This window comes from Grus americana, chromosome 2 (assembly GCF_028858705.1).
Source record: "Grus americana isolate bGruAme1 chromosome 2, bGruAme1.mat, whole genome shotgun sequence".
Lineage (NCBI taxonomy): Eukaryota > Metazoa > Chordata > Aves > Gruiformes > Gruidae > Grus > Grus americana.
Genome location: NC_072853.1, coordinates 55,355,833 through 55,381,084, shown reverse-complemented (window position 1 = coordinate 55,381,084; position 25,252 = coordinate 55,355,833). Strand labels below are relative to the sequence as shown.

At 40.3% G+C, this 25,252-nt stretch overlaps 1 protein-coding gene across 3 annotated transcripts in view; it reads right to left on the bottom strand.

The window, feature by feature from the left end:
* Positions 1-25,252, bottom strand: part of ARHGAP28 (Rho GTPase activating protein 28) — a 77,327-nt gene that overhangs the window by 20,293 nt on the left and 31,782 nt on the right. For all 3 annotated transcript variants that reach the window (XM_054815286.1, XM_054815287.1, XM_054815288.1), the window contains exons 2-5: positions 15,356-15,558; positions 10,553-10,770; positions 4,953-5,040; positions 2,841-2,998 (exon numbers count right to left, since the gene is read on the bottom strand). In XM_054815286.1, coding sequence (XP_054671261.1) covers positions 2,841-2,998; positions 4,953-5,040; positions 10,553-10,770; positions 15,356-15,558 — 667 coding nt within the window. The remainder of the gene's footprint in view (positions 1-2,840; positions 2,999-4,952; positions 5,041-10,552; positions 10,771-15,355; positions 15,559-25,252) is intronic.

Here is a 25,252-nt window from a genome sequence, read left to right as displayed (position 1 = left end):
TAGTAAAAAACATGCTTTTCAAAGAATTGTGGATCTTTGGTATTGTATGTTGTTTTAATTTTATTGTAATTTAAACCAGTAATTGTTACTCAGAGGTATAAAGAAATAGCATTACAAATCGTCTCCTCCCTTTAATAATGTTTTGCTTCTGGAGATTTCAGCCCAGTCCTCCCTTTTTTAAACAAATTTGGACCCAGTAGGTTTAACCCATCTTTAGATGAAGCCTGTCAAACAGATTAAGAAAAAAGCAATCAAAAAAAGAATTAAACTTACACCAGATTTCAAAAGTAAGAGAGGATAGAGGACACCTAGATCATGTAGGTTAGGACTTCCTAAATCACATTGCACATGGTCTTTCAATAGGAGTTGATCATAATTGGGCGAGAAAGAGTGCAGGAGATGGAATAACTAATTTACATGCTGTCTGGGGCATTTTAGGCTAGAATCTTCCATCCCTAGAAGGCAGCAATTCCACTGTTACTCTTATGCCAAGTCTTAATAACATAACAAAAACTACATGGAAAATAGTCTTCTGAAAACACATGAAATGCTAAAGAATATCCATGCATTTTGGTTCCAGTGATGCAAAAAGTCCAAACACAGTCAAAGCACAACGAATCATCTTGAAAATAAGAAACAATCACACAGTACACATAGATTTTCTGAGGGGAAAGAGAAGATGTATATTTGCCAAGAAAAAATGACAAAACCTCCAAAACCAATTACAAAAGGTAGCTACAATGATATTCCGTGGTGGCTGGTTGACTCCTAGGGTCACTGTGATGTGATGCAGTGTTAACACAAGGTTTGGGGCTGAGACTCTTTCTTTTGTCTTGTGTCACCATTTTCCAGTGATTTTTTCTTACAAACAGTGGAGTCACAATATGCAGCACTGAAGGAGGCTGTGCTATCCTGAAATAAGATTACTAGCATTTTGGCTGAGGATCATGTCTGATAATGTGTGACATGTTGTTTCTATGTGGAACTATACAGTGCACTAAGATGGGCCTGAAATGCCTACTGACTCTTAGTTCTGTAATATCTTCAACTAAGTCACATTGATCATGGTCCCACGTTGGGGAAATTGCATGTAACCCTATGCAGACAGTGATGTTGAGTTGGCTCTTCTGGGAGCTGTAGGGGACACGCTATTTTATGATATATAATCTCTCTCTGTGCAGCTCAGTATATGCCATCCATGAAGTTGGTTATGTTAATTTGTAAGACCCGCCCTGGAGAAAGTATGATGTTGTGTAGACTTCAGTCTGGCCCTGTTGGCCCACCTTGAGGAAGGAGGGACAGTCCATCAGAGTGCAAGTGACTGGTTGCTCTGTGTAACAGAGCAAGAGGTGATTTTTTTTTTTTTTTTTTGCTGGGGCCCATTATGGTCTGAGCCATTATGGGAAAAAACAAATACCATGAATGGCAGTGTATGAATTAAGAGAAATGCCAACATCAACAGCTACGATTGTTGACTTTATTCAGAAAATCTCTGTTTGTGATGAGCCGGCATATCTCGTGTACTCTTCCAAGCACACAAAATTATGTCCTCCATGCAGAATAGTTCATCTCCAGCACGATACCAGCCTTTTCTAATACTAATCAATTATGCATCCACAGGTCCATGATATTCAATGTGGCATCTTCTCTTTCCTGTTTGTCACCAGATTCCCTGCTATACCAAATGGAAATTGTCTGAGCTGTTGCAGAGAACAATTTGTGTGTGTGTGTGTTATAGTCAAGGCTGAGGTCCTAGGTTTGCTGTTACAAGGAGCAAGGATGAACCTTTGGTTTGCCAAAATCATCATGAATGCAGAGATATCCTTACTCTCCACAGGACACCAGGTTATCCCCACCACAAAAAAAAAACCCAAAAAAAACCCCCAAAAAACCCCCCAAAAAAACACAAACAAAAAAACCCACCAAAAAAACCCCAAACCCAAAAAACCCAAAAACCAGACACACTAAAGCACAGGGATTTCACACCAGTTGTAATCTACTTGGTGCCTTATCCCTCCTTTCAACAAGGAAGCTTACTTCTGCATCTCAGGTTCTTCTTCCTTGGTGGTGCCTGAGATGGACAAATGGGTAATTCTCAGAGAATTCAATGTCTGTGTGGATAGCAACAATTTCAGATTAGTTCAGGATCTCAGGACATCATAACATTCAGGAAATGCTTCCAAATAATTTACAGCTATTTCGTATTTCCAGTTTTCAGTAATGGAAGTTGTGAGGGCTGATGGAAATAGAAAACTGACTTCCTTGACTTCAAGAAATAATTCCAGATAATGACACAACTGCTCAGTGTATGTCTGGTTGGATGATATAATAAACTTTCCTTTAACCGTTCATGTAGTATCTCCTATAGCGTAAATGCACTGAATACTGATTGGAGACAATCAGTACTGCTGCAGAACTAAGGTCTGCTTTCCCTCCTTTATCCGTGAAGCAATTTTGAATCCATGTGTTAACAACGGCAGATAATCTGTAGGGGAATAAAGTAGGAAAGCAGACCGGCAGCGAAAATGATTGCCAGTTTTAGTGCCAGTAACTGGTCTTTATTTCTAATTGAAAAATGTGTGGATGATGCAGTATTTGTGGATTTAGTTACATCTGTGATGGGTACAAGTGAAAACCAGGCTCGGATATCCAGTTCAGCTTTGGTGCCTCTCTGGGAATCAGTCACAAATGGTAGACAGGCACAGTGGGCAGTCTCTATAAAGCACACACAGCAAAGGACAGCTGATGTATCTTAACAGACTCCAATGTGCTGAGGATATAAAGCAGGAAATTACTGGGTTAAAGAAAACAATGAGGAAATATGTCGAGAAAAAACTTACAGGCAAAGCAGAGTCTTCCTTTTTGAACCTCTGGTTTTTTGGCCATTCTTGGGTTTTTGGAAGGACCGTAATGGATTCTGAGAAAGAGACCTCATAGGAGAGCTCTTCTGTTACGGATGGGCTGCCTTTATCTAGTCCGCAGTCTAGACAGCTATTAGCTGAAAATAATGGAAACTATATATGAATGCTGAATGTATGCTTGTATTTAGTACAAAGACATTAAAAAATTGAACCAAGATGACAAAAATCTTGAGAAAGTTTGAAAGGAAGTGCTTCAAAGAGGAATTTCACTGTAAACCACAGCATGTTCCTGTTTTGTCTGGAGGAAACAACCCCTTAGAAATAAAATCCCTATTTTCATTTTAGATTATTTAACTTGTTGCTTTTCATGAGAAAGACAGTCAAGTTGGAACTTCCTGTTTATCAGGAATTATCAAGTTTTTGTACTCCGTCCTTGTCTACCCAGGCCAGCAAACTGTGGTGGCACTTGTCTAATGAACAATTAAAAATAAAAGTTCCTGACAGAAAAATGCTGTTGACACAGTTTCTCAGGTCATTGTTGACCTATTTACAATCATAAGACATTGTGCATATATTTTATATGCTCACATACATATATTTCTCACAGTTGCTAGTTTAGGTGTGTAGCACCAAAACAGGACACAACGTACATATTTCCATTTTGAAAAACACTATATTCACTGGAATTTCTGGTAGATATTGTGAAATGACTTATTATTCTACTCTAAAATTTAGTAGTCTACTGACACTAGTGGATGCCAGAGGAAAATTTTTTAAATCAGTGCAATCAAGTACAGAAATACCCTATTGTCATGAAGTCCAAAGTGTGATAACATGCATGAGTTTCAGTGTTGCCAACTTTCATGACTGACCTCTCACATTGCAGGACAATTTTTAGGTTTCCCTTAAGATCCAGCTCCTAGACTCATGCAATTGGAACAGAATCATAATTTTCATTGGAAGCAAAGTAAAATTTCAGCCCCCAGGACTGCAGAGGAGAGTTTACGAACATGACCCAAGTGCATTCAAAAGCCATGGAAACCAGAAAGTGAATTAACAAGCATTACATGTTTTATAAACATATGCATGCCCCATGATATTTGTATCATTGCATTTACAGATACAGAGAGTTAAACATTTCTTACAGCACCCTTTGTTTTGCAAGTCTGGGATGAAAAAGCTAAGTGTGTTATTAAATGGCTTCTGAACTGTGGCCTTAGATTTTACTTAATGGCCAAGCTGTTTTAAGATGTTCTCCATCTCTCTTGCCATCCTTGGACCTGGGACCACAGGCCATCCACAGTGTTCCTTGTAATTTGGTTCCCCATCTGTTCTAGTACAACTGCTGGCAGAGCAGAGGTATCAGCAGAGCAGCAAAATTAACAGTTTTTGCAACCAAGGAAAATGTCTGTGGCACTATATCCAGAGATAAACATCTAAGACACCAGTTTTGAAACTCAGGTATTGATATGCTTTTAGTTAAGCCCTGAACAGTGGTGATGGGAAGATCTTTCAAAATAAAAGATAGACATTCCTGTGGAAGGCTGCTGACAGTTACCCAGACACTGAGTAGAGCAGAGCTATCATTTTGATTAGCACTGCCAGTCACTGTCAGGGCAAAGTGTTTAAAGGATGTCCAAAATAATACCATTAGTAGATCAGAATAATAGGGCAGAACCAGAAAAAATGATAAATTTCTAATACTACAGTTTCTGCAGTACTGGAGAAGAAATGTTGAGGAAATATGCATCTTTTTTGTCATGATTTGCAACAAGAAAATACACTGCTGACATATTTTGGACAAATTCTGCACCTCTGTTTAGAGGTTATTTTTACATTCCCAACCTTGCAACAATCAGTACTTTTTAGACACCAATGCCTCAAGGGCAGCAGTCTGTGTCTGTACAACACCGGTCTTGAATGGGAAACTTTGGTTCCTGCATGACAATAAGCTGACAATAATTTTAAGAATATATATGCAGTACAGCCCCGACACAGAAGAGGGGACTAACCTCAGAACCACAAAATGATCTTTCTGTCTATCATTTTTCTAGGAGGAAGGGAACACTGGTTACACATTGGCATACTCACAGCTAACTGATTTCCAAACTGGCTTCTGCCCAGGAAGCTGGATGCCATTAGAAGGAACTGGTGACACTGGAACTGTCTCAAATGTGGGCTGATAGGCAAGGAAAAATGATCAGACTGCAGTGAAAGTAAACGTCTATGGACAGAAACTGCTACAGTTCAAGCAACAGCAAATCATTCTCAGCTTACACTCTTTTGCCAAGTTTAAACAACCTGTTGTGATTTGCCAGAATACGTTTTTCATAGCCAAGCCCGAGAATTACTCTTCCCCGGGCTGCACAGATTTGGATCATGTTGAGGTCAGTGACATTGCAGCTTGCTGTAGCTAATGAGTCCTGTCTTATATAATGACTGAAATTAGCTAAGTAAATTGCTGTCCATAATTGTACTAAGCAAAAGGTCCTCGTCAAATTGTAATCCATCCTGCTTTTAATCATTTTGGCCTCAAATCTTTTTGAAGACTCTCTGACACATGTCGAGCATTCACTGCTCCCAAGCACCTGTCAGAAACCAGGCTGTTCACTGCCTTTTGGGATTTGGGCACCAGCAAATTATTAATGGATGGGTGCCCTCCCACTATACTAACATTTTATCAGTGAACTGCAAAAACAGTTTTAGGGAAAAAAGACCTTTTCTATAGTAAAATTCATTTATTTCTGCTCCAGAAATCATTCTGCACTGTGTGAAAATGGGGGAAGCATGTGTGGCATAGCAGAGAAGGGACTCTGAAGCCCGGGGAGTGACTTTCAAGTACTGTCACCTCTTCTTGGCAGCGGAGTTTTGCTCTTGTTCTCAGCCGTTTTGGGTCTCATTATAAAGATAAACCTGAGAGTTTGTGTGTACACAGGGCAGTAGCAGCTCACCTGCATGTTCTTGGTAAAAAAAAAAAAAAAATAAAAAAGGTCAGGAAGTCAGGAATTTAAAAAATGCTCTAAAGGGTACTCAGTAAAAATAACTATAATGCCCCAAACCAGTCTTGTATGTTTTCTGCTGTCCTTTGCATCCCAGTGGGAGCCCTTGGAACCCCGCCCCCCCTTTCTCAAACCTGCTGCCTCACCCCCCTGAGCCTGATAGAGCAGCCCCAGCTTTCCAGTTGAACCTGCAGCTGAAGGCCCCAATGAGCCCACAGTAGCCGCTCTTTAAATTGCTCTTCACACTGCTAAACCGGCTGGTTATCGACAAGCAGCAATGCCTCAGGGCAGAAATTTTGTCTTCCCCATTTGTAGCCAATGCACAGGAGCAGCATTCAGGCTGCTAAAAAATGCCAGATATTTAAGAGATAGGCAGCTCTTCCAATTGGAAGCCTGAAATAATGTTGCAGTTGTTTTAGTCATTCTTATCCTCTGAGCTGTATGGGTAACAAAGTCAAATGTAACATGAATAAAATCTCTCCTGAGAGAGTCCATTCAATGGCCCGCAAACTTGATAGCAAACAGGATTTGAATCACATGGATTTCCTTTACCAGAAGACTGTAAGGATCATTGATTTTTTTAAAAAAGGAGAACTGTAGAATGCTTTTATGATAAAATCCCATAACATTTACACAAAAGGTTTTAGGGCATAAAAAAATGATATAAATTTCAAGTGGGGGTATGGAAGCAGAGGGGATAGTTAAACTTGCCTCAACAATTTGGGAAAATCAAACATAAAAGCAGCTGTTCTGCTGCTTAAGATCCAGATGGAGAAATTAATGGTAAACATTAGCAACTGGTTCATCTACTTTCACTGCTCAAAATGTCTGACCCTCTGAATGGTATTCAGAATAGATTTACAGTGAAGCAAATTTATTAAGGAAAAAAATAAAATCCTTCCAGCATTGTTACACAGGTGAAATCAATAGTGAAGCAGCTGCAGCAACCAGGTTTGGTAAAGTAGGGTGGAGCTGGAGGAGGGGAGCTGACAGCACAACTCTGCCTTGCACCCGGCAGCGCTTGCAACACCCTGCAGGCTGCTCTAGCTTGTGGCAATTGAATACTGTGGATCATGTACAATATCAGGGCTAGCTAAAAACATTGTATTTTAGGTCTCATTTCCCAGCATCCACAGGGAGACTGTATGAAGAAGCCAAATCTATGTCTCTTTTGTGAAAATGTCTTCCAAACAGGATCAACCCTCCTCCTCCCCCCCCGCTTTTTTTTAATCTTAGGATAATATGATGCAAAGAAAGGGTAGACTGGGAATAAAACCTTTTTAATGCATGCATTTTAAAGATCCAGATTGTTTCTTTAGTAAAAGAGATTAAAAAAATTTGGAAGCTCATGTCTTGATGAATGTGAAAGGCCAAGAGTCAAATTGTATCCTTAACTAAATTGGGACAGCTTTATTCATTTGGCTGGAGCTCCAGCAATGGCAAGACTTCTCATATCCTGATTTCTGACTGAAAGTGATTCATTAGACAGTTCTCATTATCCGATACTAAAAATGAGCCCAGTGTTTTCTGGCACAATATACGCAGGAATTTCCAATGGGAAGAACAAACCAGAAGAGCAACGATGAGATGGAGATGAGGTAGATAGTCCTTTAGTAGCTACCCACATTATAGAAGATGTAAACCTAAATCATTGGAGCACCAAAGCAACCAAATTCTATCATCAGCCCTGCAGCTAAGGGAAATAAAGGCAAAGGAGGATAGTCTTATAGCTCTGGTCAGGCTACAAGTTGCACATGCTTTGGATATATTCATATTTCTGAGCACTGTCATCACAAATGCCTTTTCATGCAAATAGTTCTGGGTTAGTTAGTAATTCTTCTTTAATTAGGATATGTTTTTCTCATGCACTGCTCAAGTAAAATGCTCCTAAAATTCTTGATGAGTTTTAGCTGATCGCAATGTACAAGGTTGGGCTGTTAATGAGCACGGTGCTTCATTTCCTCCCTCCAATAATAAAATCAATGCTTCTCCCCCATTTTTATTCTGCTGTTGATTTTTCTAGGCTGGAGCACTAGCAGAGCTGATAGCTTCTGATGGAAGCAGCAGGGTACCAGCAGTAAGGAAAATCAGGCCACTGTGATTAATAAACCATCCAATTTAAATCTCCGCAGTGTGGCTTTCAGTTGAGTCTGCTGCGTGTTGGCCTGTCTGAAGTAGAGCAGAGGCACCTTAGCTGGGGCAGGCTGCTCCACTGAGGCATCGCTCTCGGTGGGGCAAGGTACAAGGTATGGCAGGTGCTGCATTTCACCTTCAGTGAGCGTGGCACCTTTCCAGGGTGGGCAACAGAAAAAACCAACCAACCACCTAACACCAAACAAAACAAAACAAAACAGGAAATATGGTTTCTTTTCAGTCCACTTGGGCTGTTGAGGGAACAACAGAGAAAAGAAACTAGGCCAAATGTCTCTCTTCCCTCCCTCCCAGATGACAACTATTTATGTGTCTTTAGTGGTCCCCTAAATCTCATCTCAGGTGACCCTAGTTAGCTAATCACTTTTTCTCTCATCATTAGCCACAGAAGAGAGTAATCCATCCTGTGATCTAACCCTCTAGGCTCCTGCAATGCTTAGGTTGTTGGGAAGAGGGTATAAATCTATCCTCCTAATAGGGAAGATTATAGAGTTACATGAAGCAATTAGAGCTATTTTGCTATTTGCAGCGTGTTTACTTCTTCCCTTCCCAACTGAAAAGCAGGATGGGAAAGCAAACCTCCTGCACATCATTTCAAGCAGTCTTTTTACGAGCCTGTCTTCAGCAGCTGTGCTGAAAATATTTGCTCTTCCCTGTCCACTGTTGCTCTTCTTTTTTGGCTAGATTGTTTTCAGTCCAGATCACTTTCCCAAACTGATTCTTCACAAAGATTCACTGACAGCTGTAGTGTCATGCCTAAAGTTGCAGCAGAGCATGAGGGGCAGCTTCAGCTGACAACCCCTTACAAAGGACTGCTCAGAAACAACTCCCCCCACAATGTGTCTGTCCCTGAGAAGCTGATAATTAGGATAGACTTTCTAAATCCCATAATGAGCAGCAGAGATAGGAGCGATGGTCAATAGGAATGCCCAAAGAATGTTGGGAACCTTGCAGGCTTTTAGAAATACAATCTGTTTCACAGATCTGTTTCCATTGGAGGGAGGGGATGGTGTGCTCTGGAGCTGTATTTGTGTATCTGTGTTTAACGTTTAGGTAAGCAACTTGCAGAACTGCATATTTTTGTGGGAAGAAGAATTAGAAGTCTTAATTACTTTGTCAGTCTTATCTTTCAGACTTTCACAATGCAGAACTAGTAAGTGAGCTGAATTTCAGAGGAGGTAAACCAGTGATTTGAAGGGCAATGGCTCTGAACCTCCTGATTCCTTTAGCAAGTGAGAAACAGAGGTGAAAAATAAGCAGATCAAAGCCACATCAATAATGTGCCTATCTGAGAGAACGGGTATAACATTTATTTGGCTGATTGAAATTCATTAGGAAACTTAAGCTTTATTATAATTTAAAAAATTTTTAGACACTTTAAGGTTTACAGATACTTGAATTAGGAGAAGTGTGCTAATCTAATAAGTGCCATCAGCTTTTTAATGTTCATGCAAACATGCCTGATGATTTCTCATGCAAGAAAATCTGCCCACAGGAAACTGCTGGATGCTTCCACATATATTCGTGGGATATGTGCAAGAGGTTCAAAAAAGCCCAGATACTTAAATTGGAGACAAATAAGTTAACTTCTCAACAATTAGATCTTTGTAATTTTAATATAACTATGCAGCTACAATTTTGTTTCCCAATTTTTTTGTTTTAAATTCATCCAGGATGCCAAGCCTTGAGGAGAAGGTAAGACAAATAGAAAAGGACAAAGGAATTTCATGATGAAAAAATGTTTCTTGGCGTTTTGTAATGGCAAGAACTTTAATATTAATTTCAAAGGTGAGCTTGTGAGCTTATTGGCAACTCCCATTTAAGATATCATGAGCGACATATGTAAAGTCATACGTGTTGCTTTGAGCATTGGACTAAACTCACGCAGTTGACTGCATTCACCAAAATAAAAACGTGTAGGGATAAGCTTTGGTGCATTTAGAGCTATCCTCAGGGAAAAGTGGATGAAACCACCAGAGGCAATGCTCATTTCTGAAGCCATGAAGCAAATGAACAGTTAATAGATTTTCATTTGCTACGTAAGTGAAATGTAACTGCCAGTGTACCAGTTGCAATCATGCCGGCAGGTGTTTAATTGCTTATGCATATTTGAACCCCAGTTGCTTCATTAGAGAAGTTTTACTTCACCACTGAGACTGCTGAGTAAATTGTAAGTGTCCCTAGAAGCCAGCAAAAATTTGAATAGCTGCCAAGAGTAACTCACCAATTTCCAAAAAAGAAGAGAGTAAATGTTAGTCTTGATAGGAGATTGCAGGAGGAAGGCTGGCAACAGATACAACATTATGTCACAGGTTAGCTGCAAAACTGTGCACCATCTATTTTATTTGGTTTCTTCCTTTCCTCTCAAAATGTAGCAAATACAGCATTTAAAGTCTGGACTTAGTGTCAGGTACTGCTACTGTCTGTCTATACATTGTCAGCAGAAAAGGGTTCCTATCTGGTAGAAGCTTTGATGAGCTGCTTGCAAAATGCCTTAAAATTAAGCTCAAAAGCATTCGGTAAGATGCATTAGCTACTTACAGAAGAGTCACTGGTGCCAAAGATGTCTCGCACATCCCGGACTGTGTGCTTGTTCTTCTTCCTCAGGGTCTGAGTGTAGGTGTTGTACCTCTTCTGTACGGCAGCAGCTTGAGTTCGGGTCAGAGTGGACAGCAGGGCTTGGCCGTCCTCCTCTTCAGCTCCAGAGATCAACGTAGATAAACCTACGTCTTGCAGCCATTCTGCCTCCAGCTCCCCTTCTGCAGAGGAAGAGAGCATGTTACCAGGCCTGGCAGGGAGGGAGAGGGGGTTGAAGGAAGGGAGGTGGCATGGTGGATCGCTGCCTTAGCCTTTACCTCGAGAAGACTCCACTTCCAATCTTTCTTAGGCCACAAGTTTAACTTAAGTTAGTTTTGTCAACACACTGTCAATTTTCAGATTGTCAATCTCTGCACAGGAGAGGCTTAGGAGAAGAACAGAAGAGGCATTTTTAACCTGCGCATTAACACACTCAGGTGAAGAAGGCAGTAGAGGGCCTAGCTTGACACAGCAAGGTTGCTAAATCTAATGCGTCATTCAAGAGCGTAAATCCCTTCGGTTGCCATTTATACCATGGTGTATACCAGATAAAGCCATTTGTCAGGTGGAAATTAAATTGGTGTTCCAATTAAAATAAGCAACAATACCAAAGTGTTGAATACAATAGAACAATGTGTATGCACACTAAAGATGAGATTTAAGATACTAGTCAGCTAGCAATCAGACACCTAGTGACAATGTCACACTGAGAGAAGGGTGATGTCCGTGTAGTCCAATAGCTTGTTTTGAACAAGATGAGTAAGAGCCAGAGCTGTTCACTAAAGAGCAAGGGTCAGGTAGAATTAGGTGTCAAAAGGCCAGGCAGAGGTGGAAGATGCAGAAATAGCTATCCTTGCATGTTAGGTATCATCCTGATTTCTAGTAATTAAAGACTGGCTAGTACTCTACACCCCAGCATTTCTTGATATCTTGATTAGTAACTAATATCTTCTTGAATCCTGTTCAATACTTGTTTCTAACTGGTTCAACACTGCAACTAGTTCCATAGTGAGATTATGCACTGTGTGATAAAGTATTTTCTTTCCTGGCTGTATTAGGCATGAAGAAAGCTTCTGCTATCTTCTCACACAGCCACTTCTGCAGGTCTACACCCCCCCTGCCCAAAACCTTGACATGCAAAGCCAGTACAGGGTTTCAGCTTGCTACCTGTTACATTAAATCAATATTCCCTGTCACTGTAGGACAGGGAGAAGCTCCCAATCTACCTTCTCTAAATCATTTAGTAATTTTAAATCTTGCTGTCATTGCCTTTTTGTTTGTCTGCTTTTTAAAGTAAACAGTCACAGTCTTTTAAAATATCTCTTCACAAAGGAGATTTTGAGGTCCTTCATTTTAGTTCTGAGAACAATCCTAGCTCAGCAATACACTGCTTGACACAAGACAATAATTGCATTCCAGCTTTGTCTGAAGAAGAGGTATTACAAATAAACATGTCAAACAGGAAATGGATTAATTTGCAGCATGTTCTATGATACAACTAGTAATGCACTTATTCCTCCTGTCCCAGCAGTTGTCTTAATGGTAGGCTGGTATTTCCACTATCCCTTTACTGCCTCTTCTTGAGACCACCAGAATGCAGGCAGATTGATAGATACCAGTTTGCTGCACTTTGGCAGTTAGATAGACAAAAAAGAAAATTACAGGGCTGGATTGTGTGGACAAGTGAAAGTATCTTACACATGTGCCATCACTGACTTCATTGTTATCTGCCTTGTCTCTTTACAAAACTATACAAAAATATCTGCTCCTAAAACCTCTGCTCTGTGTTAGACAGGGTGTGACCAGCCCATGAACTAGCATGTCTCCACTCAGATCCTTTCTGCATCCACAGACAGGATCACAGACTGTTCCTTTCCCTTCTTTGTCAGCTTTGAACCAATGGGTATTCTGCTGTCCTCACTCTTCTAACAAGGTCTCATTTCTGTGTGCCGCTGGTCTAGCCACATCCATTCATGTTCCAGTTTATTAATTATATTCATTTTGGCTTTTGTCCTGACATATTCTTTCCAAGAATTTAGTTTTTAATCAAACTTGGCTTTCATGGTGCTATGAAAAATAGTAAAGCAGACATGAAAGTGTGCTTGCTTACCAGCCACCCCTGTGACTTGTTTTCTCTGGCTGTTGCCCTTTTCCTGTTTCCACCGCTCACAAACAATAGACTAAGAAATAATGACAACAACCAGAGGATTAAAACTATTAAAGAGAATGAATTTCTGCATCAAAAACCCCTCAGAATTGTATGACACATAGGTTTAAATAAGGGCTGAAATAAAAACATGTTGTTTTACAAAACATTATTTTTACAGTGGTAGCTACTTATACAGCCGGGTTTTGATACTGTGTTTGATTATGCTTCACCAGAAGACAAACAGATAATCAAGAGGATTCCCTCTGGTTGGTAATTCTCTTTTTCTCATAGAGATTGCTAGGAAAGAGCTGTGCCTTTCTTTGATTTTCAGATATAACGTCAAATAATTCACAGCATCCCAGCCGTGTAACACCAAGTATTAAAGCAGTTCTGCACATCACTGCCATCTTAACTACCCCATGACTTCCTCTTCCCCCTACATTTTCATCCCTTGTATCACTTGTTATGATCTTCTGTTCTTTCTTGACCATAGTTACTAATGTCAACAGAGTAAGTGTGCTGATGTCTTCCCTCTCACACGTGGTCTGGCAAAACCCAGCATTGTGGTTTTGACAGTATCAGTGGTGCCTGGCTGCTATCACCCTTTGGCTTCCTTCTCAAGGATTCTGCATCTCCTCGTCTCAAAGACGTCTCAAAAAGGTGATGAATATTTGCTTTTATTTTTCCCTGAGGACTTCCGCATTGATTTTCAGTGTTTTGATCCTTGGCAAGGAGTATTATCCTACTAGGAGCTTAATAGAACTCACTATTACTGCCAAGATTTATAATCCCAGGTTGAATATATTCCTGAAGTTAATAATTAGAACAAGTGCTGCCTGGTTTTGCAATATATATGTGTTTAAAACAACAGTATGAAGGTAAATGAAGTGTGGAGATGTATTGCATTTTACCTTGCGGTCTCATTTCTAATTCAGGACAGAGGGGAAAAAATCAATGCAGTGTAATGAGGTATAATCAGACAAAGGATAACATGGGACTGCAGCAGAGTTTGCGCTGCTGTGGGCTCCTGTATTGCCTTGTCCTACTCCCTTACCTGGCTTGGTAACTCACAGATATGTGACATTCGCTTGACCATGCAGACAAGTCAGGGACACCCAGTTCATGCTGATGATTCCACGAAGGAGACACCGAGAGGTTCACAATCTGTTTCTAGGTTTTCTAAGCTAGAGAGCATGATCAGACAGGAATTTTCCCAATAAGGTGAAACTGATTGAGGTAGATTGCTTTTCTGCCTTCCATAACAATAACCATAAAGTGTCAATGTTACACCTTGATTTATTTTTATTTGAGACCATAGGCCAGCACAAAGAAGTGCAGTTTGGATTTAAGCTGCCAGACCATAACCCTCATAGCAGATCGAGACTTCTGGTGAACAGAGGTCTTCTTTTGCTTCCAGGAGACCCCTACCTGGAACTAGTGAGTGGGAGGTGTTCCCCATAGGAACGGTACATGGTTGGAGCTAGATACCTCTGTGTGGGATACTTATCATGACTGGTTACATATTTGGTTGCTTAATAAAGTAGCACCTTTTCCCTCTTTTCACCCTTTTTCCTGGTAGCAAAATTAATGACATCTCATTGCACGTCAAAGGAAGAAAAATACATCATCACTCGAGTTAATAATTGTATGGATAGAACACACTGTTGTTTCAAAATCTATCCCTAGATCAGTAGTTTCCAGACTAGTGGCCATAATACACAAAAGGTTGCAGCAGTTACCAGTGGGTCATGACTCAAAAGAAATTCAGTTTCATCCTATAGTAACACCTGGTATTTTATGTTGCACAATATAATGCATTTGTAAGTGTGGTCATAATGGGAAAAAAATGAGAACTGCTGTTCTAGATGTTATCAAATAATCTAACACAAAGTTGCATTGCAACAAGCTAGTGCAGACTATTACATGTTTTTCCAAATACATTACGAAAAAGGAGAGGGGAAAACGTTAAGGTCACAGAATGAGGTAGTAATACCTTCAGCATAATTTATATGAGTGATGAATGAATTTTGACAAGTGAGGAGTCTGAATGATGTAGGCATCTATATGCTCAGACTTATCTCTAGTCTCTCCTTGAATTATATCTAAATTGGTCAATCTCAGAGAAACAGGCAGTTATACAATTTCTGATAGCACCAAATGATATCTAACTAAAAACTGCTTCAAGACTTTCATAGCTTCTGCATTACATCCTACCAAAAGCCAGAAAATTGAAAATTCCAGTATACTAAATGAACTTTTTGGTCCTTTTATATGTTTTGGGTTAGTTTATTTAATGCTGGAGATGAAGTTTCTATTTAGTGCCTCTCTTTTCTGAATTGCAGCATATCTGTCCTCCTGAAGCACAAATAAAATCAATACAAAAAACTTTACTTCAGAAGTGAATTACCAGCCCAGTGCATAAACCAGACTGAATTCTTCTTTCTTTCCAGTGGCGTCTTGTACATTGACTGTGATATTCAGAAATGGAGCTACAATGATCGTACACCCAACCTAGTACTTTTGCTCATACTAAATGACACAAGGAAGGAGGTCAGGGCATCACTAAAGAGATGAGGCAAAGCCAAGGTGTGAGGAAGAAGTGGTGTTTGTGTGCTCACCATCAGCAGGTTTGAACTCCAAGAGTGTTGCTTCTTCTGATCCATCTTCACTGCTCTCCTTGATGCTCTCCACTTCACACCAGAAGTCCTCCATGGAAGTGCTGTCCATAGAGGCCTGTGAGTTGGAGCGACTAAATGCAGGAGGAGGTGCCGACTCATTGGAAAGCATCCTGTTAATTCTTCGACAACGAGGGAGAGACTTTCTGAAAAGAGACAGCAATGAAAATACTCTATCTTTCTATCATAGAATCATCATCGAGTCCAACCATAAACCTAACACTGCCAAGTCCATCAATCATGCTAACTCGTACCATGCAGACAAAGCATGCAACTAGGTCTTCAACTCTGTACCAGGGAGGCAGGGGACAAGATGTTGGAGACAAAGTGCACAGTTCTGGTGGTCTCTGTTGCTCCTTACAGTTATGGCTGGAAGTGTATTTTGTTTCTAATAATTTATATCTTTAATGACCTTTAGTGTTTGACACCCTAGAGGGGGACTCACGAGATACAATTTCTAACACTGCTACTTGTCTAATGAAACACTGGAAAAGTATTTTAAATTCTTTGTGCCCCAGTTTCCCTTCCTGTTTTGCTTACTGGCTGAAATGCTTCTATGCAAACATCTTTGGGGGAAAATAATCAGACTTAGGAACCCTGAAATATTTTACAAACTCATCTTGGCTCTAGAAAAGAATTAAAACTTGAAGTATTTTAATTCAAAAGAATAATAACTTTTTATTTGAAAATCCTTTAAAAAAATCAATTTTTTCTTAAATGAAATTAAAATAAAAGAAATCTTAACAAAATTTGTCTTTGAAATGAAATAGTATGTTTTAGGCCAAACAATGTTTTGATCACAGGTTAAAAAAAAATATTCACTAAAAATCAAATTTCAAGTTATAATTCAAATCAGTGACTGAATCAAAACAAAGAAGTTTGTTCCTTACTCCTTTGTTCTTGTATTTTCCCACTGTAACTTCTTGCAGCTGAAGACAGTTATAAAAGTTCATACAAAATCTAATAAAATACCTACCACAGAAGTTTTGTCTGAATTTGCTCTTTCACATTATTATGGCTGCAATATTGTAAGCAGCTTTTGTAAGTGTAATTACAGTAGTTACAGTAAACAGTAATAATAACCACAACAGTATTTGTACAAAGGAGTCAGGAGGTAACACAATTATGGCAGAGAGCTAGACTACAGGAATTAATGGAAAATTCTGTCATAAGGTCTTCTGGCCTTCACTTATCTGAATTAATTCAAACGCAGTTTCCCTTTCTCTTCCTTTTCTTTATGGCATCATCCTGCCAACAGGCCTTTGTTTAAAACCACAGGCATCACTTTTACTCCACTAAAAAAAAAAAAAAAAAGATACTTCCTTTTCGGTATTTCCCTCCTTGTCAAAGTTTTTGCAATGGATGTATAAACAACATATTATTTAATAAAGCCGACTGGACATGCTTTTCCCCCTTTGAGCTGCTGTCTCTGCTGCATCCCCCTCTCGTCGGCAAAGGGCTGCCTGCTTCCCTGAGGCTCCTGCAGCCTCCTTGCTTCGTCTGGGTGGTCTCAGGCAATTCCTGCTGGGTTAGGTCTGAGCCCCAGGTTGGGGACCCGTGGTGGAAACAATGGAGCACAACAAATCCAGCTGTGGACATTATCAGTGCTTAAAAAAGGCAAAGCTCAGGACTTTGCCTCTTTTTGAACGCAGGGAGGTGTAATACGGATGATTCAGCTGCCAAACCTGCCCATGTGCTCTGGGACAGCTGCTGGGGAGCAAAGATTTCAGATGGGTGGCAATATTTCAGCAGAAGAAAATGTACTATAGCACAGTGGAGACACGTCCTCCAGAAAGAGAAGTGCTTTTTTCAGTCTTTCTATCTTTTTTTCCCTCATGAACAGCAAATGATTGTTTGCTATTAAACATAGGGCTGAAACTGTTATTGTTTTAATTAGAACAAGCCACAGTCACCAAATCTGAGAAGAATTTGTGACACAAGCGTGGTTAAAGCTATTTGAGTGCTTTCCATGTAGCTCTCCCTCTGGGGAGATGCAAGCTTTTTGGTTGGCTTTTGTTCGCAAAGCCTCAAATGACTGGGGTGCCTGATAAATCATAATTACTGGAATTATAAGCCTGGAAGTTGCGGCTTCTTTTTTTTTTTTTTTTTTTTTAATTAATTCAGCTACCTCTCGTCCCTGCATCAGCAAGGAAAAAAAAAATAGCAAGTATTATGGAACTTAAATATAATGCATTAATGCTGAACCAAGCATCCTTGAGCAGGGTTTTTAGCCAACAGCAGCAGAACCCCTGAGAAGCAGTCAGAACCCCCCCATCTCTTCAGCTGGGAGCTGGTGGAGACAGGGGAAACGGCTCCCACGAGCCAATTGCTTACTGCTGTGAAAAACTGCGCTCTTTTGTTTAAAAGGTGATAGTGAACACAAATAAGGAAAAAGGCAAAACTTCCTGGCACTCTAACGGCGTTTGGGGCCCCTTTTTGCTGGGCACTGTGCAAGCAGAGGGAGACGCCGAGGCCTGGTGTCAGGCCTGCAGTGGGTGTCTGTCAGGCCTGCAGTGGGTGCCCGTCCTCCCGCCACGGCCTGTCCCTCCCTCGCCTCCTCCTCAGCCTGGGGCTCTGCCGGAGCCCCCCACACTGCTGCCCGCTCTGCAATTCATGTTCCTGCTTAGTATAAACCTTTGTGAAAAATAAATCCCTACATCTGCTGTATAGCACAACCCAGAGGTCCCACACCAGCGATCGTAGGAAGAAATGCTCTCGCCGGTCTGGAATCAAACACGTGCTGGGACAAGAAGAGGGCTTTTTCCCTGATAGCATCACTGGCTCCCATCATTTAGTCATGGTCAGGGAATTTAAACATTTCCTGCCCTCCCAGTGTGAATACTGACCATAACCCTTGTGCTCTTCATGCACCACACCAGACTGATCCTTGGGCTTTGACTCCATCAGCACTTCAGCTAGCTCAAACCAAGGCTTTTAATTTCACCATATTAGGAAGAAAGAGGCTTGGTGGGTTGTTTCTTTTCTCCCCACAGTGAGTATGCTATTTTGTAATATTACTATACCAAAAAGCTAAATGCAAAACAGACCACGTAGCATGGCAACAACTGCTGTGGCAACCAGCTTTACCAAATACGTCTAAGGTTCCTGGGTAATTAACGTGCATTTACAACAATATTAAAAGTACAGAGCTTATTTGGAAAATCAGCTGAACAAAGTCTCCTGAGAACGTCATATCTGAGGCTTGTTATCTCAGCCCGGATTAAATCATGCTGTGTAAAATTCCTGTAACAAGAAAGGTTAGGCAGAGGTGCTTTATCCTTATCGGTAAACAGCTGAAGCTTGCTTCCAGGTGGTCTGCTACAAACCTTCTGCAATTATTTTGAGTCTGCCTGTTAAAAGCTCAAGTGTTTGAAAAGACCTCTAGCTGCTGTTTTGACCCATATACCTGTGGCTTTTGTCCTGAAGGAAGTGGTCTTGCTTTTATGTGATAATGGCAGTTGTCTCCATTTCCTGCTGCCAAAGCTGCTCAAAACAGTTTCAGGGGGAAAAAAAAAAAATCCTGCTGAGGAAGCAAAGCATATTCTTCACCACTTTTAATTCATTCTTGAAGGACACTGAATGAGCACTGACTGAGCAAGCTGCCTGCCTCTCTCAGAAACAGCTCAACAAGCCCAGGTTGCCTGTCACTTGGGAGCTCTTGTAGCAGAAAACCTATGTTACTGATACCTTTTTCATCCTCGAGGCTTTCTGGCTTGTTTGCTCTTTCTGTCAGTGTCTGTAGAGAAGTTTACAAGAATAAAATGTTTTTGCTAAGCCAAATCTGTTGTTCTTACAGAACATTTTCAAATCAGGCTTGTTAGGTAAGTAGCAGTCACAAAGCTGGTGCTCAGTTTCATTTGCTCCCTCACACATACAGGCACTGGTGAGCTAATCTGAAAGGCTGACTAAATTAAACACAGGAGGGATCTCAGATCCTGGCTTCCTAGATGGAAAATTCTGGGAGAGAAGGACGAACCTTAAAGCACTGAGCAAAAATTACAGTGACTCCGCTAAACTAGCTGAAATTGTTTTCAGGGTGGAATTAAAAAAAAAAGCCACACAGACACAAACACGAACCCTTGAAAAAGGAAAGAAAAAGAAAGAAGGGAAAAGTATACTACAACGGCCAATGATATCAGAGAGTGCTTCTATTACTGGATATTAGTCACAGAAAAAAAGGATGAAAGAGTCCCTGTAAGGAGAAATATGATGATATCATGTAGAAAGCTTTCTGCGGAAAGATTTTTGCAAATAAGCAGGGTATTTCCATGGGGCACAAGAAGGCTGATTCAACTGTGTGTGACTCTGGTTTTGCCCTGCTGTATGTTTATAATGCTGATGAAATGCAATAGCAAACCAGGCCCACTAAGCGTATATTTTATGTTCTGTATATGGTGCAGTAGCGTGCTATTCAGGATCTGACAGCACACATTGATTTCAGGATAGCCAAGCCAAATCCAATAAGCAATTCTTATTCTATCCCCAAAGTGAAGGTTCGTAAAACTGCAAAAAGAGTTGGTTCAGTGACATCTAATGCTTGCTCACAGGCTGACTAATGATAAAGTCAGGCTTGTGTTTTCAGTTTAATTAAGTAATGGGTGGTAAAGAATCCATAAAACAAATGGGAGCAGTAAAGCCATCTTGTAGTTAAACCCAGCATTTAATCCTTGTTTACACAGAGAGACAGGACATCTTACTCTTGTGGGTCATTATGCTTCATTTGATTCAGTGGGTCCTGAACCTGCTTCACCACAATTAGTCACATTTATAGGAATGGGGAAGATGAAGGAAGCAAATTCTCCTGATCATTTTAGGACCAAGATCCACATTTTCATATTGCAATCATTCTATCGGTATAGCCACCTAATCCAGTGAGGTCAGCAGCGCCTGAAGAACACAACAGTGGCAGAGTACAGCGCTGTTTCCTGTACCCAGATCTTTCTATTCTTCAGTTTATCATAACAATTCACCAACTTCTGACAAAAAATAATTACCCTCCTTCTACTCAGCTCTTCCCAAATGTAAAAAAGGGGATGGTAGCTTGAAGCAACGGGGAAACAAAATTTATTCCTCTTTATTAAGAGCTATATTTTTCTCTGTTCTCTGTTCTGAAATGTTAGGAATCAGTCATGTGCCAATATTTGTCTTGGTGGGTTTTTTTGTTTGTTTGTTTGGGTTTTTAAAATAAAATGTATACAAAATCCAGGCAAAGAAAGAGTGAAATAGTACCTTTGTGCTCAGTTCACGACTCAGTTCACTCTTGCCCCAAATCTCGTCTTCTGGCTCCTTTCTGGTGACTCTGTTCCAGCACTGTTTGCTGTCTATTTCTTTCTCTCCATGCTTGGTGGCTTCTGCTCAGAGAGGAGCTTATCTCAGACAATATCCCCCCAACTCCATCTGCATGCTTCCATTTCTGATTATCTTGCAGATGTTAGTCAAGTTGTAGGCAGTGGATCCTAAAGTTTCCCTGTTCTTTCTCTAACATCTAGCATAGCAAATAATTAACCTATCACGCTCATTGATTTCACGGAGGTGTCACCCACCTTCCCTTGTAACAGTGTGTTTGAGTGAGAAGCAGAATAAGATTTTATTTCATTAATACTTTCCTCATCCTGTTGCCTAGCAGAACTCCAAAATTGTATGAATCTCATTGCTCTTTGTTACAAGCTGAGTTTAAAAATAAGCTGGTTTTACCTTACTGTAGAGGCTAGGCTTGAAAACAGGAATTCATTTTTTGGACCAAAAGGACTTGTTTAATGAGTCTTAAGATTTAAAGACTTAAAAGAGAAAAGACTTACAAGACTGAACAAGATTTAAAGGAATTAAAAGAGTTTCATTTTTTTATTCAGAACTCATCTGCAAATCATCAAGGCACTAACAGAAGTTAGGAGATTCAGCTGTAAGGTTTGCATGTCAGGGTTACCTGCTAGCATTTAAAAATGCATTTCACCTTGGGCTCTTCAGCTCTCTCTTATGCAACTTTTTCATAAGTGATACGGAAGTCCCCTGTCTGTAACAAGGGCCACATTGTGATTGCTCTGTGGCTGAGCATGGAGATTGCAGAAGAATCTCTCTCTGTCTGTGTGTTTCAGTGTGAGAGCTCTCACAATCAGACCCTTTGAGCTAGGGGAGTGCAGGGAATATACTCTCTAGGTATTGCCTGCTGGCAATGACGACCTTTGGGGACATGACCCAGACCTCTCCTCCACACTAGCAATCACATCATTTCAGTGCTGGCCCGATGTGACAGACAGTGCACTACACGGCTTCAATGTGTCTGTCAAAATCTGAAAGGGACTCTATTTTGTCTTCATTCTGCTAATAAGGCTGTTCCTAAAGGGCAGCAGGGATTCCCAAATGATTAACACTAACATGAGTACATTCTGTTAACCATTTTTTTTCAAGTGAATTGGAAAAGAATTCTTTTCATATAGATTAAGAGGCAGCAGGGTAAGCCAGTTTTGAATGTTGAAGACTTAAGGACATGAACAGATCATGGCAGAGTATGTTAGATGTAATTTTCAATGGGTATGGGCAAGACAAGAAGCATCTGGACATGGTGTACAGCAGGCAAAAGCTGTTTGTGAGCAGGCAGTTTAAACATCTTAAACATTTACAACACATTTTTATTGTTAGAGGTGACAAATTCTTCTGTTGTGTTGGTGCTTGCTTAAGTCTTGATTTTATGTGAAACAAATCCACTTTGACAGACCAGAGTTTTCCAGGAAGAAACATAGGCATGTGGGCCATGTACTGTAGGCTTAGGAAATCCCATGCTTCCAGGAAATGTTTGGTCTACTGTGCATGTACAGTGCAAATGATTTGTGTCTGAGCATTGAACCCAGTGAATCTGACAGTTCACCGTATATATGCCTCCGAGCTGATGAAGGCCTCCAGGAGCACTGGGCTTGCTATGCATGCACTGTACAATTTATCCACTCATGTTGAGTAGTTGCCTCCAAAAATTCCAGCTATCTGGCACTCACCCGGAGAGATCACCCCAAAATCCAAGGCACACCCTTCAAATTCCACCTGGCAGAATTTGAAATCAAGATATATGAGAGCCCTGATCTTACCCTGATCTTGGTGAGCCAGTCCCTGGGACGAATCGCTTGGTTAAGCCACACAGTAAGGATGAGACAGACACGTTTCGTTCTGCAGCTTGGTGCAAGCAGCTACCCAGTGTCTTACCCAAAGTAGCGAGCAAAGATTAAACAGAGACACATGAATGAAAAGGAGAGGGGGAAGCACAAATGCACTAGATCCTGTCTAAAGTCTGGTACTGCACAAAGTTTAACGCTGTTCACTGCATTCACTCAGTCCCTCCTCAGAGAGCTATCTGTAGTAGTGAAGAAGCTCTCACGAAAGGCGGTGGAAAAGCTGTATTTCTCTCTTGCTTCCTACTGCTCTGGCAGTGTCACTTCTAAGGTAAGGAACAGCCCTGTAAGCACTCCCTGGGGATAGCATCATCTCACGCCAACTGGAGTATGTCAGGCCACTGTGCATGCATGTGTGTGTAACTACAAATACCAAGAAGGCTGGGAGAAGGAGGGTAATGTGTAGAGTAATCCAGAATCTTCTCTCAGAATACAATTGATAAGCCTTTGCCAGCAACCCACACTTAGCCAGACTCATTATTTATAACACAACAGGATACAGTTAAAACTGCAGGAAATGCACAGGTTTGAGAGCTTGGATGAGGCTTAAATCATTCAACAAGCAAAGAAGCAAACCAAGTAAAACCCACAAGGGATGTAAACCGGACAGTGTTAAAAGGTTTTGGGCTCTAGAATCAGAAACTATTTTTTCTAGAGAAAAAGAAATATTAAAATACTTATCAAGAACAATGAAACACTGAAACATACAGTGTCAAACTTTCTACAGCTTTCAGTACAGCTGCAGACATTGCCTGCATTTATGTAGCCATTGTGGAAGAATACTTGCTTTTATTTTAGATTGCTCTAAAGGAACTATCTTTTCAACCAGCATGATTATTATCATTAAGGAACTCACAGTATTCACTCTCTGAAACACTTCAAAAGACAAATTCAGTCATTTTAGTTGAATTAAGGTAACAACATAAAGAACTGGACCATACTGTCTACTGGAAGACATCTAATGCAACTACATACATTGCAAGTGTAAGCTCTTTAAGCTCCTGATGTAATCATTGAAGGGAGACAGATACTTCTAGAGAGTGAACATGTAAACTAAACAGGAGCTCAAAGCCATGCAATATGTCTTTGAAGTTGTTTTTGTCCTTGGCTTTAAGTGAACTCCAGCTGTTACTTTCTCCTGTCCTATAATTAATGCACCCTTTTAAGTAAATGTCACCATTCCACCCCAAAGCTTCAGGACCTAAGCAAACAAGCAGTACTTATTTTCATGAGATACTGGGTTTTCCTTTAAATGTGTTTTAATGTATATGAGAGGCAATGGTTGAGCTACAAAATATGAATATGTAAAGTCCCTAATGTATTCATTTACATTTTAGTCATGAATTGCATTGGTTATCCTGCAATTCATGAGAAAATATTTTAAACATTGTGTTTAATAGTATTCACAGGACTGGACTGAAGTAATGTAAAGCAACACATTGAACTTTTAAAGCTAAGCAACACAAAACTTTTCAAGATATTTTATTGAAAAAAAAAAAAAGCTTATGTGGTGAAGATATTGTTAAATCTTTTAACAGAGTGAGGAGCAACTTCACATTGTCACTATAAAAATCCTGGATCTGATTCTCAGATAGTAATAAACAGTTACAAACTCACTAGCTTAATTTATCTCTTATGTTTAAATTCACAACATCCTTCTTTATAGTACTGTTAATGTTGAAGTTATTACAAATCACAAAAATTTCATAAGCAAATGTACTTCTCACCATTTAGATTTTTCTCGGCAGCTCTGGGTTGGCTGTCAGGCAATTCTGAACCCTCAGCCTGTATTTTCCATGGTGTATTGTACTTTGTGGCATACTGAATCAGTCAGAAGGAATGAAAAATTTGCTGGAAAATGCTGTAGCCAAATAAAAATCAAGATGCGTGCATAATTCTATTTTTTTGCCACTCAAGCACGTTGATAAAGATTCTATGAGTTACTTTGGAAAAAGTCCCAAATTTGCTGACTAGACTGTTCTTTTGTTAATGAGGCTGCTTAATAAAGCACTATAGATGAAGAAAGTATGCTGAATAAACTAGTGTAGATGAATCTTGGAGAATATCTCAGAGAATTATGTTCCTATTTTTACCTGAAAAAAAATGGTTATGCATCAGCTGTAAACTGATGGAAAGTACATCAGCATGGAAAATACAGAAAAACAGATTTTTAGCACATTGTCTGTTGATTATTCTTGTCAACGTCCAGAACAGTCTGCGGCTTTATTTGGATGACTTGAGGCAACATGAGACCTGATTTCTACCCTTCCATCTCTCTACCTGCAGCCTACCCTGAACCCTGCCTCTTTCCCTTCCTTCTCCATTTTCCAGAAAGCAAGTGCTGCTGAGCTGGGTGAGAGCCTCGAGTAGATGTGGAGCAAGCAGGGAAGCTGATAAGGGCTCTGCGCAGAGAGGAGGTGATACCGATGTGGCACAGGGGGACCTAACACACAGGGCAAGGAATGGGGATTGCAGATGATGGGTGTGTTCCCATATTTCTCCAACTGCATTTGACCATCATACCTCCTTATCAGAAGAAGTCACACACCAGCCTCTCCTTCTATCCAGTTCTAAATATTTATAAAAAGCTCAGAGTCAAAGCAACTATGGTACTTTACATTCTAAAAAAATAAACTATTAAAAAATCCCAAACAGCTAGGCAATATTAACAGAGGTACAGCCT